The sequence below is a fragment of the Gigantopelta aegis genome, unplaced genomic scaffold (assembly GCF_016097555.1).
Source record: "Gigantopelta aegis isolate Gae_Host unplaced genomic scaffold, Gae_host_genome scaffold1924, whole genome shotgun sequence".
Lineage (NCBI taxonomy): Eukaryota > Metazoa > Mollusca > Gastropoda > Neomphalida > Peltospiridae > Gigantopelta > Gigantopelta aegis.
In genome coordinates, this window is record NW_024537373.1 from 105,401 (window position 1) to 125,954 (window position 20,554).

Consider the following 20,554-nt stretch of genomic DNA (forward strand, 5'->3'; position numbering starts at 1 on the left):
TTTTCTGTATATCTATAACAAAAGCAGATGTCATTAATAAACAAATGCTATATTTTGCACCCAATCACTTACAGAGAGATACCTCCCAATCAAATAGCATTCACGGATTCTTGGGCATCATGGAAGTTGTCTGAATATCATGTACCACTGAACAAGCGCAAATCATTTCTTTTCATCGACATACCCAAGGGCCTGTTCACTATTAACAACAGTACAAAGATGTTAAAGGTGTTGGTGTATATACATATTTATAAACTTACACTTTGATAGCCCGCCTAAATTATGTCGCCAAATGTTTAGTCTTGATCGTTCTCAGACTTTTGTCGAAAGAAAATTATTGAAATATTTTAATCGTCTGTCTCCATCAGCTGGGGACCACGACTGGTACACTAAAGGCCGTGGTATGTGCTATCATGTTTATGGGATGGTGCATATAAAAGATCCCTCGCTGCTAATCGAAAAGCTTAGCCCATGAAGTAGCGACAGCGGGTTTCCTCTCTCAATATATGTGTGGTTCTTAACCATATGTCCGACGCCATATAACCGTAAATAAAATGTGTTGACTGTGTCGTTAAATAAAATATTTCCTTCCATCAGCTGGGGAATGTAACTCAAACGTAACTCAGCGATGTGTCGCAGAATTGATCGCCCTCGATGCACCTAGGGTGATTTGTTTCCTCGTCCCAGCTACTTATCCATGACTGATACAGCAGTGGTCGTAATGTGTACTTTATCATCTATGGGACAGTCCATATAAAATAAACTTTCTTTAGAGGTAAATGTAGCTTGTGTTGCGGCAGTAAGTGTCCTCTTTCTCTCTCTCTCTCTCTCTCTCTCTCTCTCTCTCTCTCTCTCTCTCTCTCTCTCTCTCTCTCTCTCTCTCTGTGTGTGTGTCTCTGTCTCTTTCTTTTATCTGTCTCTCTCTTTGCCTATCTCTGTCTCTCTCTCTCTCTCTCTCTCTCTCTCTCTCTCTCTCTCTCTCTCTCTCTCTCTCTCTCTCTCTCTCTCTCTCTCTCTCTCTCTCTCTCTCTCTCTCTCTCTGTCGCTATGTGTGTGTGTGCGCGCGCGCGTGTGTGTGTGTGTGTATTTACCTATCTAACAAATCTTGAAATAACCATACTATTGTGTAACATACAAAAGAGCCGTAATCTAAAATGTGTTTTAAAATATCTATTTCCTTCCTTCTTCATCTGACAAGGTGGCAAATGTGGAAGAAAAACAAACACTTGGTTTTAATAAAACCTTTATTATTATTTAGGCAAATAAATATTAAATGCAAGAAGACGTAACTAAAAGTAGAAACAAACCATTTTGGTTTCAATAGTTTCCCAAGAGATGTTAAAAAGTGTTATGTGTTTTGTATTGTAGTTTCCCAAGAGATGTTAAAATAATATTTTTTTATTGCATGCTACGTAGATAAATACCGAGATACATTCAGTAATAAACGCTTTCCAAATACAACCAATCAATCGATTTTTAAAATACAATTGTCACAGTGTATCATTTGTTATAAAGTTGCCATTATACATACATTACAATGTTAACAGTAAAGGTTAGTTCATAATCTGATCGCCGATCCACACTTGAAACTGAATTGTAGGTCGACGCGTTGTGAACAGTTTCGCGTTGAACGAACGCACACCAGACGTGTCCTGCAACGCGTTAATTCTCAATTTCTTTACTGACTTTGAGCTAAGAGCTCATCAGTACAAAATAACGATATATACATACAGGTAAACAGTGGTGATGTACGTAAATAGATATAATTATATTATACGAGCTGTGGAGAGTACATAAAATGAACTATTAAATACAGCTATTTCTGAAATGTGTAGCAAGATGTAAATATTTACCTAAATTGTGCATTTGCTTAATATTATGTACAGTAAGCAGTTGACTAAATTTAAAGAGAGAAAGCTTTTTCCAATAATATGGCTTAATAAGTGAAATTATTAAATTGTTATATAATGGACAAATCAATATAAAATGATATTCATCTTCAATTTCATCAGCACATTTAAAACATTTTCTTTCTGATTTATCAATATTGAAACAGGTGCAAATTTACAACAAAAAAAACAAATTACAGGACTGAGCAAATCGACTACTTCTCAACCAGAGTCGGCGGTGAAGTAGCTTAAGTAGTTTAAACATCTGATATTATAATGCCTATTACTAACATTAAACAAGTGCATTCTAATGCATAGGCGTACGGGCTCCAATTTTTTGCATGGGGTAGACTGGCTTTTGCCGGAATTAAACAAAAATGTCCGAATCTGGATAACAACATTTATTTATATTAACATTACTACCAAACACCTACATATGGTTGTAAACGAATCACTACGCATTTTTACACGGATTACAACTAATTTTATGGGTAAAATAATGGAAATAGGTTTCAGGGGCCCATTTCACTAAACATCGTAAGTTTACGTCTGCTACTACAGTTATACCGGTCGTGCGTTTGCACGTGTTTAGCATCAATTTCACGCAGAAAATTACAACATTACGGGAGCTGGAATATTTTAAAGACAAAAGAAAATGAAATATGTGTTCCTCTAACTATATTTGTTGAACTATAATTGTAATAGGAATTGTGGTTTAGTCGTAGATTTACGTTTTCGTGCAAAAATAGGCTTACGATGTTTTGTGAAATTGGGTCCAGGTTAGCACATTTTGCTCAGATATCTCTATCATTTTTGCCCGAATCTGAGGGTTTGCTCCTGCCCCGTCTCGTACGCTTATTTTCTAACGCTTATTATTAAAACTAAATGTGGCTACGTCTGTTCTGTACAAATGTTGCACAGTGAGGCAGTTGGTGTATGCCAATTCTAAAACTTGATACAGTCGATAAAACTGAAATCGCGGTTTAAAACCATACAGTGTTCTTGCTGTGTAATCAACTGTATGTATGTATTATTATATGTCATTCTAAATGTTTAAACGTAGATTTTCTTCTTTGTTTTTAAATGTTTGGTCTTTATTTCAATAAAATACAGTGATACATCCTCCCAAAACAAGTTTTTGTCTTTTTTGTCTTTTACATAAACTGAATACAATTGTCATCACAATAGTATATTACTAAATCTCTGGTTGTCAAACCTGTTATAAACTAAAAGAGATTTTCCCATTTTTAGTTTGACCCAAGTCAATTTTAATGTTGTAAAATGTATACTATCTAAGAATTTACACCCATCTTTTTTTATATAATATTGCACTAATATTGCTAGTTTTATTCGATTGGGATCCATTTCCCATATAACATTAGAAAATTATTTTATATTTAACTTTCTTTCCGAGAAAAGAAAGTGCAATAATGATTCTACTTAAAATTATTTATTTTCTTGTTGGCAACTGTTTTAAACTACATTGTATTCTTCAAAATGTTGCATATTTATAGAAACGTTTACTACCCCTAAAATAGACTAAAATATTCGGTTCCCCTTTCTAGCTTCCATTATGATGGATGAAATAGCTATTTTGTAACTTTTTACCTCCAATCTATATCATTTTCGATTTCGAATCATTTATTTTCAAACCAGAAAAATCTCCATACATGTCTAATATACTTAAATAATTACGTTCTGGGGACCGAGGTGATCCGTCTAAAATAAAGGAGGGTTTTTTTGGAGGTGGGGTGGGGGGAATAGTTTTGTGATAATAAGAGATTTTACAATAGTGATTCTAGCCAAAATTATTTATTTTGTTGTTGGCCACTGTTTTAAAGTACAATGTATTCTTCAAAATGTTGCATATTTATAGAAACGTTTACTACCCCTAAAATAGACTAAAATATTCGGTTCCCCATTCTAGCTACCATTATGATGGATGAAATAGTTCATTTGAAACTTTTTACCTCCAATCTATATCATTTTCGATTTCCAATAATTTATTTTCAAACTAGAAAAATCTGCATACATGTCTAATACACTTAAATAATTACGTTCTGGGGACCGAGGTGATCCGTTTAAAATAAAGATGGTATCATCTGCATACTGAGATAGAAGACACTCTTCCCCATCACTGTCTTCATTTAATATCATTTTAATTTCTGATTCATAATGCTTCAATTTCAACACATATAATAAAAAAATGTATGGTGATACTGGATCGCCTTGTCTACAACCTCTTTCTAATTCAAAACTTTCTAATAAAAACCCACGTTTTCTAACATCCGCGACACCGAATGTTTACACAAGGTTTTGATCTACATTTTTTGTTGAACATTTAAAGATAAAAAATACCAAGAGCTTTATAATAAAAATCACAAGAGACGGAATCAAACGTTTTTTCAAAATCTACCAAAACCAACATACCTGGAATTTATGTTTCTGTGTAGTCCATTATGTCAAATATGAATCAAATAATGTGTTGCATTTTTAAAAAAAACCTGTTTCAGGTTTATTTAATTTCAATATATACAAGTAATAATTCCTAACTTTTGAGTACAAGACCTTTCATTAATATTAATTATAATTATAGTTAAGATATTGAACAATAAAGTTACCTTGATCAATCTAAAGGAACGTTTAAAATTGTAGCTTTCAAACCGTCTGAACTAGAATTTTTGTTATTTGTTTATTCTTAACAAACTCTAAACGTGCTTCACCATACCTAATTTCTCCCTCTAGACCGTCTGCCCCTGTATCTGATAGCTTATTTGATTTAATGTTATTAATGATTCTGATGTCGTGCTCTTGTTTGATGTGTTATGTTTAGAAGATGTCATTTGTTTATTCTTTCCAAATAAGCTCAACCATCGCGACCACACATTTCGGTTCATTACGATAGCGATAAAGAACAGGACTCCTTGTGCCCCGACAAAGAGTGTAAAGATGTAGGCAAAGGCGGTAATCTGGAAGACCTCATACAAATACGAGAACAGCCACACCAGCCCCGTGATGACTGACAGCTTGATACACGCTATTAAATTTATCTTACTCTCCCTAGAACTGCCTATGGAGCCGTGGTGACGAATTCGACAAATAGTGAACACGAATAAACCAACATTTACTATCACTATTACTCCCACCGGAATCTTAAAGAAATATATTTTAGAGAACATGGTATTAAGGTAGCAAATATTACCCCCATAGCCAATATCATCTTGCCAAGCAAAGTTATTAATTATGTTTAGACAAACAATGACAGCAGATGCTCCATTAGCATAGAGGGCAGAAAGAGAAAACAGTTTCGTCCGATTATAAACAAAATTCATGCATTTGAGTGGAAATGATAATTTGAGGAAAACCAAAAACGTGCAAGCGTTCATCCAAAACACAGCTGCTATCCAAAGAAAATGAATAAAAATACCAATAATTATACAACCAACGACATCTTCATTTTGTTCTACTCCAAATTCGAAAACTGTTTGCGCCGCGAATACAGTAGCAATGAGGCCCATATTGCAGACTCCACCGACCGTTCGCATACTAGAAAATGTGCAATACGTTATAAATGTCATAGCTAAAAATAACAACGAAACTAATGTGCACACAAACGAAAAAAGGCCAAGTTGTATTGTTTGTTTCACGAGACCGATGCTGTCTCTGGTGACGTCATCACAGAAAGATGACTTTATAAATGTAGTGTTTAAATAGTCACTGATACAAATGACCACAGAACCGTCTTTCGATTTTTGAAATTTGTCATGTTCCAAAACCGTCTGAGTGCGCAGCACAAATAAACTGGGAAGGTATTTGTTAATACCAGAGTACAACGTGTTGTTGTGGGCAACAATGACGTAATCAGACGAGCTTAACTCAATCCGCGGACATATGAGCTGCCTGTTAAGCTGAATGTACTCGGCACCTGAAGATACATCGACTGCTTTGGTTAATAAAGGGAGCATCAGTGTGAAGACAAACCTGGTAAACTGCGAGGTGCATGAGGAAGGGTGACCATGACGTATAGCTAGCTCTGAGGTGCTGTCACATTCTGCGAGGAACTGGACTTCAGATGTTGTCACTATCAGCTCGTCGTCCATCAATCGTCTCTCGAAGTCATCTCGGTTCGTGGGGAACAATGAATAAACGAACATGACGTAGCGCACAACAACGTACATCTCCTTGTCTGGACAGTTTTGTATTTCCAGGACATACGCTGTTATGTTGGTGGTTTGAAGGAGATCCCCGCGTGTTCTAGGCCAGATAAACGAGAAATATGGTCCATCAATGGATGCTAGCTGGTTCGAGTTTGTGATGTTGCTCTGGAAACACACTCGGTACCCGTACATGTTGGTTGAAGAGATCAAACTGTGGCATTGGTCGTTAACCAGCCGCTTTCCGTCTGTACAGGATACTGACATATTCTGACACTATATAAAATAAAACAAAATAAAATAAAATAAACAGCATAAGTAAATACCGACACTCCAGTAACATAAAATTTATATTCGTAAGATTCCGACTTTGAAATATTGTAAATCATGAACTAGTACTAGCAGTCGCGGATCCAAGGATTTTTAATTCCTTGAGCTGCCAAGTCTTTGAGGTTTTGTTTTGTTTTGGGGTTTTTCACTTAGATAGATACGTGGATCTGCAAGTACGCATAAATGTCATAACCCCCTCCCCTTCATAAAATCCTACACCTGCCATTAAACAGATATTACATAAAATATAAAAATTAAAAGAAATATTATTATCCTGAAATTAAATAAAATAAAATTAAGATTCTGGTACTAAAAACAATAAAATATATCCTATTGTTAACAATCTGGCTTTGAGATACCAGAAAATAAATACCGTTTTTCACAATCTGACATAAAAATGCAATGATATGTCATGAAAATAATAATCGGCAATTTGACACTGAAATACACAGCAAACTTGCCAGTCACTGATTTTGATATTTTGATACACGACTGCCATGATTCAGACTGAATGTCACCAACCTGCTCTAAGTATTCAATCATCGATGTACTGCTGTTGACGTTCGACTCAATGTCTGTGTTAGGTTCGTATTCCATAGTGTTGTCAAAATTAATCAAGGCCGTTAAAGACACGGCAATCATGTTTTTTAATCCGTCGGCGTCTTTCATGTCTAGAAGGTAATTCCATCCATACCGGTTGTTACAGTAGTAGCAGAAAATGTTTCTATAGGTTCCAAACACCACGTGTGAGAACATGGAACAGGCACGCACGAAGTTCTTGTCATAATGTTCCCAGAGACCCGTCACGTTACACTGTCCAATCATTGCACCGACTCTTCGTCTACATCTTTGCCTGTTATAAAAAGGTGGAGAAAACTGTATGCGACAAGGCTTGCTTTTCATTGTAGCATTGAAGAGATCCAAGAGTGAGGTGGCCTCCTGCAGTGTGTTATCGAAAGAGGAACACGTGATTGATGTGGTCCAGCTACGGGTATTGTTCTGTCCATGACACTGGGCACAGTAGATATTTCTGAACGATGTTCCTGATTCAATGTTAGTACATGGAACTACACTCGACCAGTCTGTGTATGATGGACTTTCACAAGATATCTTTAAACGTGTCCCGTTGAAAGACTCGGGACACCAAGAGATCATTGAATAGAACTTCGTGTTTTCTGTCACTGGGAGCTCGGACTCGATGCATCCTGGAATTATTGGAACCTGTGTTTTGTTATGCAGGAGAATGAGATCGGGACAGCAGTTACCCGTTATTCCGCATGTGCCGCTACAACTGCATACATCACAAAATCTGTGTCTTTTGACTACACCAGCTTTGTAGCTAAAGTTACAACTTTGTTGGCAAAAGTCAACGTTGAGTGCCGCTACTTGAGTTTCAAAGTCATCAAAATAATCTGCTACATGATCCCATGGATTTGATATTCTTCTCGTTGATGTAAGCAATGGATTGTTTGAAGTTGATTCGGAATGATTTGAGTTTTGGAAATCTTCAGTCACTGGGAAGAGGGGGGCAGAGTTAGGATCTTCACTGGCAGAGGTATCCTGTGCAGCAGCAATAGCAGTCAGAACAAGCACACAGATAATTGCTGGGTATTTGCAATGTTCCATCATGACAGTGCAACTAGGCAAAAGGTAAGTGTGTCGCAGCAAATATTTCGATGTGAAGAGTTAACAGAGCTCGAACCACGGTAATAAACTACAACTACGGCGTTCCAGTATGGTAACACAAGTATTTGTGAGTTGTACGGTAGCAGTGTCTCGTAGCAGCGCAACACATGTACTAGTGTATGACTGTCCTATCCTATTGTAGCAGATCAACTAAACACTATTAACTGTGTGGCTGGAATATCCAGTCAAAGTAGGACAACTACATATAGTACTTGTGTAGTAATACCGCTTGTCTAAAATTTCCCATCATAACTCGTCAACCATGGTGTGTGATGCTGTGCTATCAGCAATGGTATTGTATCAGTAATTGACCGTCCGTTATATAGGTGTCAGGCTTTGTCGTGTTCCTACTTACTGTTAAGGACAGATGCATTTAATTACCTTGTTGACACCTCTTCAGCTCCTAATGCACTTCGTACTTCGAATTAGACCGGTCCTGTTATTGATAACATATGGGGGAGTGGTGCCAATAGTGTCCCTTTGTTGTTTCTGTATGTCTGGGTTTTTGGAGGGGTGAGAGTTGTTGCTTCATTGTTTTCGTGGGGGTTTTTGTTGGTGTTTTTTGATGTGTTTGTTTGGGGGTTTTGTGGGGTAAGGGTTGTTTTGTGTTTTGTTTGCGTATTTTACGTTTGTTGGGGTTTTGGGTTTTGCGTTGGGTTTTTTGGGGGGGGTTTTGGGTTGTTGTTTTTTTTTTTGGGGGGGGGCGTGTTTGTTGTATTTATGTTTGCTTGTTTTTACGCAAGCCATCCACATACAATACATTTTAATTAAAGCAAGTATAATTAGAAGGGGTCAACAGACTAATCAGACGTATATCTCCCCCACGTCATCAATACTGGAACTGCCACTATATTTAGATATTCACCGTGTGTGTGTGTGTGTGTGTGTGTGTGTGTGTGTGTGTGTGTATGTGTGTGAGTGTGAGTGTGAGTGTGAGTGTGTGTGTGTGTGTTACCTTTTTGCAATGTTTCTTTAATTAATTTGCCTTGGTGGTATACCATTTCTACAGTAGCCTGTGTCATCTGAAAGAGCAAACAGTGTATCTTGATTACACTATTTATACATTCATGTACATATCTGTAGCTATAGGACTATGAAGACACAAACAAAGCAAAACACGTTGCAACATGGATAATTATTACAACTAAACAATGTAAGCTAACATGTGAGAGACGCGCAATTGGCATTGGCCTGTGCTAAATCTCGATTCAATGGGAGTTAACCAGCTTAATGAAATGCATTTCTTTACGAGTCCAAAAATAGATTAACATTGTGTTCGTGATAAAACGTAAAACGTGTATATTAGACATATCATAAAATTATTACTCGCACAGTGGTAAAGCGCTCGCTTGATGCGCGGTCAGTCTAGGATCGATCCGTGTCGGTGGGCCATTGAACTATTTCTCGTTCCAGCCAATGCACTGGTATAACAAAGGCCGTGGTGTGTGCTGTTCTGTCTATGGGATGGTGCATATAAAAGATTCTGAAATAGCCAAATGTTTGATATCCAATAGCCGATGATTAATAAATCAATGTGCTCTAGAGGTGTTGTTAAAATGTTTGCAGGTTTTCGTTTACGGATGAAATGAAGTTGGTTGAGGATATTTGGTATTAGTCGGTCAGGTACAGAAAACTATTTTACTAAGGCTTAATTTAAGCCGCGTTCACATGTCCAAAATTTACTCTCATGAGTAAATATAAGTATATGCATAGTTTACCCACGCGTGCACAAATATATTTGCGAAGCGTTTACATGACTACTGTTTAAAAGAAAGATACACAAAACTAGTTTACTAAGATTAGCTTAAGCCCCGTTCACACGACTAAAATTTACACTCATGAGTAAATATACAGATGTGCATATGATTAATTAATCATCGGCTATTGGATGTCAATCAGTTGGTAATTCTGACTCATAGTCATCAGAGGAAACTCGTTACATTTTTGCTTATGCAGCGAGGGACGTAGTCCGGTGGTAAAGCGTTCGCATGATGCGCGGTCGGTCTGGGATCGATCCCCGTCGGTGGATCCATTGGGCTATTACTGGCTCCAGTCAGTGCACCATCACTGGTATATCAAAGGCCGTGGTATGTGTTATCCTGTCTGTGGGATGGTGCATATAAAAGATCCCTTGCAGCTAATCGAAAAGCGTAGCCCATGAAGTGGCGACAGCGGGTTTCCTCTCTCAATGTCTGCGTGGTCCTTAACCATATGTCTGACGCCATATAACCGTAAATAAAATATGTTGAGTGCGTCGTTAAATAAAATATGTCCTTCCTTCCTTTCTCTTTAAAACCATATGTCAAAATTAACAAATGGTTGACATCGAATAGTCAGTGATTAATAAATCAGTGTGTTCTAGCGGTGTCGTTAAACAAAACAAACTTTAACTATTTTATCCGTCGTCAGTTGTTCGTTTTGTACAAATAACCCTGTCGCGTCTTTTTAGCAAAATGGCTGACCACATTAAAGAAAGAAATGTCTTATTTAACGACGCACTCAACACATTTTATTTACGGATGTATGGCGTCAGACATATGGTTAAGGACCACTCAGATTTTGAGAGGAAACCCGCTGTCGCCACTACATGGGCTACGCTTTCCGATTAGCAGCAAGGGGTCTTTTATTTGCGCTTCCCAGGGGCTCAGTGGTCAGTGCAAGTGGTTTACACCTACCCATTGAGCCTTGAGGAGCACTCAATCAGGGTTTGGAGTCGGTATCTGGATTAAAAATTCCATGCCTCGACTGGGATCCGAACCCAGTACCTACCTGCCTGTAGACCGAAGGCCTAACCACTACGCCACCGAGGCCGGTACCTGACCACATTAATAATGGCGATGATAAACTTTTTCGCTACTGGTTTCAAAAAAGAAGAAGGAACAAGCTGAGAAACACGTTGATTAGACGATAACGATTCAACATATTAGCACGAAGAAGGAAATGTTTTTATTTAATGACGCACTCAACACATTTCATTTATGGTTATATGGCGTCGGACATATAGTGAAGGACCACACAGATATTGAGGGAGGAAAACCGCTGTCGCCACTTCATGGGCTACTCCTTTCGATTAGCAGCAAGGAATATTTTATATGCACCATCCCACAGACAGGATAGCACATACCACTGCATTTGATGTACCAGTCGTGGTGCACTGGCTGGAGCGAGAAATAGCTCATTGAGCCCACCGACGGGGATCTATCCCAAACCGACCGCGCATCAAGCGAACGCTTTACCACTGGGCTACGTCTCGCCCAGACACATTGTTAAGAACCACACATATACTGAGAGGAATCCCGTTGTCGCCACTTCATGGGCTACTCTTTTCGACGAGCAGCAAGGGATATTTTATATGCACCATCTCATAGACAGGATAGCACATACCACGACCTTTGTTGTACCAGTCGTGGTGCACTGGCTGGAAATGAGAAATTGCCCAAGGGGCTGACATATTAGCATGAAATGCAGTGTAGACGAAAAGTGTCACAGATAGGTCAAACGACTAAAACTGGATGCTATAGATTACATCAGTATTTTCGAATGTTAAATGGACACACCCTAGTTTTAGCCATGAAAATGCACTCTAAGTTTAATTAATCTACAAACAAGTAACACATTGGGATAAAGTTACAATCGATTGAAACATGAGTCTGTGACTTTAAAAATGGTGAAATACCCTCGAAAAATAGATTAAACTCGACTTCATAACTGTTACTTCTCAGACGCAAATGCGTTTATAAAAATATGAGAAATGAATTTTGTGATATTAAAAACACCAGGATGACCAAAAACACTTCGAATGTACAGAAATAGATAATATAAACAATACAATTTCAGTAAAGTATGATTTCAGTTATCAAAAACGGCTGTAATAGTAAAAAAAAAAACATTTAGTAGGTCTAAAATAAAGTAAAGTTTATTTTTTTAACGACACCACTAGAGCACATTGATTACTTAATAATCGGCAATTGGGTTTCAAACATTTTGGTAATTCTGACTCGTAATCAATAGAGGAAACACAATACATTTTTCCTCATGCAGCAAGTGTTCTTTTACCAGTTGTGGTACACTGGTTGGAACAAAAAGGATTAGTAGGTCTAGGTCAACCGCATCTGGACCATCCTTCAATAATGCGGAGGTATTTTAATTTCCAGCGACAAAAACAATCTGTTATTTCGTATTAGTAACATATAGTTATTATGGTGAAAGCAATTTACTATAATGACTGACGAATTTCATGATAATATTTTGATGGCTTTCTGTCGATTATTGTTTCAAGGTGAGGATTGTTTAATGGGGTTTTGACACCTGGGGACAAACGAAGTGTCATTTATTAGCGTTTATGCTCCGACAGTTCCACATCAGCGAATGTATCTATTTACACATAGTGTGTGTAAATGTAATGTACCATGATGAATTATTAATTAGCTGAATATGTCCTCCCGTGAGATTTGTGCATAATTTGTTTGTTTTGATTGTTTAAAGAGCATATACATATGGTCCGATAAAAAGAGAGAAAAAACTTTTGTTGAAATTTTATTTTTCGGTTTTAGATATATGATAGGGTTACTAATACTATATGAGTCATAATATTTTGTCAGTTTTCTATAGATTATATACCTGTAACAAAATCATTATATAATTTCATTTTATCAATGGATTTTCCATACGTTGACAAGAATGATTGTGGCGTGTTTTTACATACTAAACATTGCTTTAAATTTGACCATAGAGGTCAGATACCATTGATACGATAGGACAGACATTGAATGGTTCTATTTCATACTCTCAGGTCAGGGCGCATGCTTCCAAACCTTATGTCAAAATAGCAGGGCGTGCTTAAGTTTCTCCAGGTGCATAGTACAGCTGTAGAATGTCTTTAAATGATCATCAAGTCTGTGAGATGCCAGAGTGTGTAAACGAAAACGATGTTTAATAAGCATAAACAGTGTATTCATCACTGATTTATATCTACAATACAAAGTTCAGTAAAAAAGCAATATATATTAAGACAAACAAGGTTACCAATGACTAAGTCCAAGACCAAAGTGTTTAACGTGCACATTCAGAGCAAGCTGTTGTAGCGCACGCCTGTCCTGGGCACAGATGTCGGCCTCGACCGGCTCCTCCGTCTTAGACAGGAAAGGGTTTGGGGGGGGGGGGGGGGGGAGGAGGAGGAGCCGCCTACACTAACAGGTGCAAGGGCGCACCAGCAGTCCGACCGTAGTCGGTAAGAGGCGGAGGGTGGTATGGTGCTATATAATTTGAAATATCCCGTAGGATTAAGCCAAAGGGAAATGGGTGTGCATTTTTGATGAAGGAAATTAGGCGTAATTTTGAACGGTTGGTCTGAATGAAAAGGTATGGAGCTACGTATAGGTTTCGAGTTTTAGTAGACCGAAAGTAGCTCGGTAATTAGAACCTATGGATGTTGAGGTGTCTCCCGAAGTTGTCCATAGAGCCCAAGGTTACCAATTTCGTGCATGTGCTTATATAAAAGTGGATTTGTCAGAATAAGTTACAGGAGAGTTTCAATACAAAATTAATTTACCTCTGGAGTTAAAGAACACTGCATCAATACCAAATTGATAACTGTGTTTTTCTTAGTATATAGAGGATATTCCATGTTGTTGTTTTTGTCAGATATGATTTATATCTCATCTCGTGAAGTTTGCAATCATATCTCACGAGTCGCGCTTGTACGACGAGTGAGATATGATTGCAAACTTCACTCGATGAGATATAAATCATATTTGACTTACAATATGAAATTTTCTATTTATTATATAACTTTTGGCAATTTACCTTTATTTTTAAAATGCCAGCAGCAAACTAGTTCCGGCTGAAGATGACACTTTCTACAGTGACGATAACAAATTTTAGAGTGAAATAATGAAATTTCCAATCTAAAGTGTGTTATCGTCACCGAGTGATTGATAACACTTTTATTTCACTGATATTTTAAGATATTTCCCTAAATGTTATATAATAAATGCGGTTATATCCATTCCAAATACGCACTACCACACAACCCCACCCCGAAACCCCAACCCCATCCCCATTTTGGACTCAACTGGTTTTATGAAAACACTCTTAAGTTTCAAACAAACAACATACTATTACATCTAGTATTTTAAAGTTGTTTTTTATTCTTAAAACCATTGGTAGATTATTGGTAATTGGTTAGATGCTGGAAATAACTATCACAAAATAACAACAAATTACTCATGATTAAAGCATAAATGTTCAGACACAGTACATTGAGAATATGATTCTGTTTTATTATTTCGTCGTTGTTGGGTTTTTATCACACAATGTTCAAGGCACAGGTACACACATACGTCATTCTGATCGCTGTTGTAGTAGATAGAAATACACACATGAACAAGATCAGTCATTAGTTCACCAATTTGAAAATGTTCATCTGAATGGTAGTGATATGAGATACAATTCTTCAGCCGTTAGTGTCTGAAAAGAAAACAGTATAATTTACAATAGTGTACAACCTGTGAATATATACTGAATTACACGTGTAAACCATGTACCGGCCTCGGTGGCGCAGTGGTTATGCCATGGGACTACAGACTGGTAGGTACAGGGTTCGCAGCTCGGTACCGGCTCCATCCCAGAGCGAGTTCTTTAGGGTTCATTGGGTAGGTGTAAGACCACTACACACTCATCTCTGTCACTAACAAACTAACAACTCATGGACAGATAGCTGAGGTATGTGCCCAGGACAGCGTATTTGAACCTTAATTGGATATAAGCACGAAAATAAGTTGAAATGAAAGTAAACCATGTAACTTAGCGCATGCATTATTCACGTTATTCCCACAAACCAATGATATCAAATATTATTACCCATATTATGGTTAAAAATATCTTGGTACATATCAAAGTAATACGTCCCATTAGGACGCCAAGTGGAACGTAACACTTCGTGACGTTATCGGTTGGCGCACTACAACCTTACAGGAACGTGTAAACAAACGAGATGAGTGATATAAATTAAGATCGATAATGAGTAATAAATAGTTTATTAAACTCGCTACCATTTCGTATCATGTTTATGTCCCTCAAGAAAAAAAATTCATTGTCCCTCGCTAAAATTATTCCAAACAAAACCATACTACAAAGTGATAAAGATTGAAAGAAAGTTAGTTGTTTCTTTTATATAAAGTTTGTTTGTTTAACGACACCACTAGACCACATTGGGCCAGTTGTGGTGCACTGGTTGGAACGAGAAATAATCCAATCCTTTTAATGGATCCAATGAGATGGTTCGATCCTGCGATGCACCTCAAGCGTAGAACTCAACCAACTGAGCTAAATCTCGCTTATTTAGACGATCGGAATTGGGCCAAACAAGAAACAATAAGGAATACTGTTGTAAGAAATACATTTAAAGTGAGTGCTCTTACCTCCTGCACTGTTCACACTCAGCACACACGTTGCAGATGTTCGAATCTTTCAGTAGTTGAGACTGGTAGAAGGCGGTCGCTTGGTTAGCTGTAAAATAGTTTCAATTTGACGTTATCATCACATAATGCAATTTCTAAATATTTGGAGTATTCATATCAAAATGCATGTATCGGTCGTCGTACATACACACCATATACGAACACACAACCTTTATAAAATGTAGTATCTCTACCTTAATAATTATTCATACATTTTTGTGTTTAAGAGTATTTCGAACGCATGTGGTTCTTTTTTGGCTATATGCATTTCTTGAACAATTGACTGCACATAGTGTTATGGGCAGTGACCGTCCACCATAAAGACAAAGCACAGACAATATACCGCCACAACATTGTAAAATATTTGTTTAACTCAGATGTGAGTAGACATGGCCTCAGATTACAGTTATCTTCCCATTCGGTTGTCCAAAATCCGGAAATTTGACCGCGCAAGTAGTCTGCTGTTTGACTGTGATTATTTCATGGCAGACAGCTATGAAGTGGCAACTGTTTGACTGAAGTGACAGGGTAGAACATGTAGTTTGTAAACATGTGTAACTTGTTTACATTGAAGACTTGTTTGTGGTAATTCCGGCCCATGCAAACGTAGTGCTTTTTGTGTAAAATGAGTGCACTCAGGCCAGGTTTAGAGGGTGTGTTTGTTTAAACCAATATGCTGGGAGAAAGAGTTGGACAACAGGGGTTGTCCTTTTCAGGGTATGTGTCCCCCAGGCAGGCAAAGGTACATACAAAAATCCACGGGCCTGCTGATATTAATAAAAATGTTATAGCCACTAAAGCTATATAGAAACATATAACGAAATTAATTGTGGTCTGAGGCCACATACGAGATTAACGTGTTACTTAGTTAATCGACCTGGGACCGTGTTGATAAAACTTTTTAGAGTCCAGACTCAATCTCTAATGACGTCGCACACATACAATTTGTATGGCGTTGTCATGACATTACTGTCTCAGACTCTATTAGAGTCTCGAGTCTAGACTCAAAAAGTTTTTATGAGCACCAGGCCATATTTAACAATGAATGAATTAATATTTAACGACACTCCAGTACAAAAATCTACCTCGGCTATTGTGTGTCAAACAAACGTAAAACCAGATTTTTCAAATGATATACATTATTAAATCTAATCCAATAACAATGAAATTATTTAGTGTAATCCTATATAATGACCGGCTTAGCTTATAATCGAATTGGTGGCTTTATTGTGAGTTAAAGCTAATAAAGAAAGAAATGTTTTATTTAACGACGCACTCAACACATTTTATTTACGGTTATATGGCGTCATACATATGGTTAAGGACCACACAGATTTTGAGAGGAAACCCGCTGTCGCCACTACATGGGCCACTCTTTCCGATTAGCAGCAAGGGATCTTTTATTTGCGCTTCCCACGTGCAGGATAGCACACACCATGGCCTTTGTTGAACCAGTTATGGATCACTGGTCGGTGCAAGTGGTTTACACCTACCCATTGAGCCTTGCGGAGCACTCACTCAGAGTTTGGAGTCGGTATCTGGATTACAAATCCCATGCCTCGACTGGGATCCGAACCCAGTACCTACCAGCCTGTAGACCGATGGCCTAACCACGACGCCACCGAGGCCGGTTTAAAGCTAATAATGCCAACAAATGTATACAAAAGTACACACATGGAATAATAAGAATTCTGTAAGTCTTTTACGTTAGTTAATTAGATAAACGAAAGATTCACGCTTCACCAATTCTTCTAAACTTATTTTTGTCAAGATATGCAATTATGTTTTTCTTTAAATAATTGACTCCGTAACTTACCAATGAAATGAAAAATGTTGTTAAATAAATATTTTATCAGTTTTTTGTAAATAATCATATTATGTCTGTTGTTTTATTAAAACTTAAATCTTTAATCGAAATATTATTGAAATTAAATAACGGCCCAAACAATCTGCATACTATTTTTATTGCTTTAAAGATTATTCAGGTTTTGTTTTTATTTGAATAACTGCATTAAATTTACCCAGAAATTAATTATCATTGATGATTCTAAAACCCAAAGTAGCTCGCCGATCTACCATAAGTATGGTATCTCACTCTATGTTCAACTTACTTGGCTCGTAATAATCGTAAGTATGGTATCTCACTCTATGTTCAACTTACTTGGCTCGTAATAATCGTAAGTACGGTATCTCACTCTATGTTCAACTTACTTGGCTCGTAATAATCGTAAGTACGGTAACTCACTCTATGTTCAACTTACTTGGCTCGTAATAATCGTAAGTACGGTATCTCACTCTATGTTCAACTTACTTGGCTCGTAATAATCGTAAGTACGGTAACTCACTCTGCGTTCAACTTACTTGGCTCGTAATAATCGTAAGTACGGTATCTCACTCTGCGTTCAACTTACTTGGCTCGTAATAATCGTAAGCACGGTAACTCACTCTGCGTTCAACTTACTTGGCTCGTAATAATCGTAAGCACGGTATCTCACTCTGTGTTCAACTTACTTGGCTCGTAATAATCGTAAGCACGGTAACTCACTCTGTGTTCAACTTACTTGGCTCGTAATCATCGTAAGCACGGTAACTCACTCTGTGTTCAACTTACTTGGCTCGTAATCATCGTAAGCACGGTAACTCACTCTGTGTTCAACTTACTTGGCTCGTAATCATCGTAAGCACGGTAACTCACTCTGTGTTCAACTTACTTGGCTCGTAATCATCGTAAGCACGGTAACTGACTCTGTGTTCAACTTACTTGGCTCGTAATCATCGTAAGCACAGTAACTGACTCTGTGTTCAACTTACTTGGCTCGTAATCATCGTAAGCACAGTAACTCACTCTGTGTTCAACTTACTTGGCTCGTAATAATCGTACACCCTGACGGGCGCTGGTTGTGACTTGGCGATCAGACCAGTTCTCTGTAGACTGATGGTTAGACATGTTGCTTTCATTCCAATCTGAATAATAGAGGACACAATGTATAGTTTGTACTATAAGAACTATTTTTGCAGGCATTGTATGGAATTGTTAAAGGTGATATCTCAAAGGTGCACAACAAAGTGTTTCCACCAAATTTATTTCTACTTTTTTGCCTTCAACTATATTTCCCACAAATATTACAACCCAGTAATTTAATTTCATAGTAGAAAATCAGTATTTTATTACAAACATTTTAATGGCTGACCAAGGGCAATGCGTGCGTTCATTTGAGGTGAACACACCATAACGTTATGCCAGGCGGATACGTTTGCTGTCTTCGTGCAACTCATCTGTCTCTGACGACCCTAGTCAGTCAACTTGTCAGATGTTTTTGGATTAGTAGATTTCATAAGACTGTTTATAATGTGATGACACAGTAAACTAGTTGCACTGAACGCGACTGCGTTTACACCAACATTACACATGTGATATTCTAAAGTTATTTATTCAACGATTGAGTGTAGGATCGACTAATTTGTAGTTATTTATTACAGATAAATGTCGAAATAGCGAAATATGGCAATTGTAACTACGATATTTCTTCTTTAACGTACACTGGAGACCATTGGTCTTTAAAGATCATTCACGTATAGCAATGCCACTCTGCTGGCATACCTTCAGTACCGTTAGGTGGTCCCATACCTTGTAGTAAAACGGTTATGGAAATGAAAAGTCTCTGTCTGTCTGTTTGTCAATCTCACTCTCTGTGTCTCTGTCTCTCTCTGTGTTTCTCTCTCGCACTCTCACTCACACTCACACTCACACACACACACACACACACACACACACACACACACACACACACACACACACACACACACAAACAAACATACACGCCGACACGTACATTGTGTATGCTCTTGCACATAAACAAATAACATATTCAGTTAATGTCTTAATACAGACAGATTCTTAATAGAGATGGTCGCTGGAGTAGGTTTCGGCTGTTATCATGCTCTTCAGCACTAGTTCCGTCAGTTAAACTGGTATACAGTAACCATTATTATTGAAATCGTTACCTCGTCAAAATACAAGATCACTTTTTTGTCCTCGCTCTCAGTTCTCTTCAGCATTGGAACGTCTCCAATACTCTCGATGTCGGCTTCAAATCCAGACGGCACTCCTATTTCTTCTACCGCCATGCCACTAGCCCCAGCTTTCAACCACCTGCCAAAAATATAGGACTTTTATTAATATTTTGACAACTTGAATGCAAACTAATTAAAGGTGAGGTGATGCAATTCGATGTCAGTGTATTTTTACTGTAACATAAACTTTTAGTGAAAACCAGTTAATGGTGAAGTGATTAACTGTGGTCACAATGTGTTTCAAATATATCACGGACTCAATGACCTTTGTCCCAGACAGCCAGTCAATACTTCTACATCCAATAGAATCAATGTAATCATTATCACCATCATATCAATGTAATCATCATCACCACCATATCAATATATTCATTGATATAATCATCACCGTCATGATCATCATCAACGTCATTGTTCACTATCAATATATTCATCAACCTAATGCATCAATATGGCAGTCATCAATATCTTTATCATTATCATTATTATAATCAACATCAGTATCATCATCATCATCATCGTCGTCATCACTATCAACATTCTCATCAACATCAGCATTATCTTCATCATCAGCATCCTCACAATGAACATTATCATCAACATACTCATCCTCATCAACATTATCATCAACATTATCATCAATATCATCATCATCAACAACATTATCATCAACATCATCATCAACAACAACATCATCATCATCATCAGTAACATCATCACCTCTATGATTTACCTTACACACGTCTTCACACTGAGACTATTGATGGTCTCCTCCAGTAGCTCGACCGTCATCTCAAACGACGGGGCCTCCACCTCGGCATCCGCGTGGAAGAACACCGCCACCTGGTGGGTAGAGAACGGTGTTAGAATCAATAACAGTAACAGTGTACATGTACCGCATAGTTACGTGGTTATTCAGATATTATTGTATTCAGGTACTACATTTATATCGAGTACAAGC

General features: G+C 37.6%; 1 protein-coding gene across 1 annotated transcript in view; it reads right to left on the bottom strand.

The window, feature by feature from the left end:
- Positions 1-14,185: 14,185 nt before the first annotated feature.
- The window catches only part of LOC121367217 (CD109 antigen-like), a 69,533-nt gene continuing 63,164 nt past the window's right edge, over positions 14,186-20,554 (bottom strand). The window contains 5 exon segments of the mRNA XM_041491326.1: positions 14,186-14,527; positions 15,481-15,568; positions 18,381-18,483; positions 19,525-19,672; positions 20,327-20,436. Of these exon segments, the coding sequence (XP_041347260.1) occupies positions 14,521-14,527; positions 15,481-15,568; positions 18,381-18,483; positions 19,525-19,672; positions 20,327-20,436 (456 nt within the window). The 3' untranslated portion in view covers positions 14,186-14,520.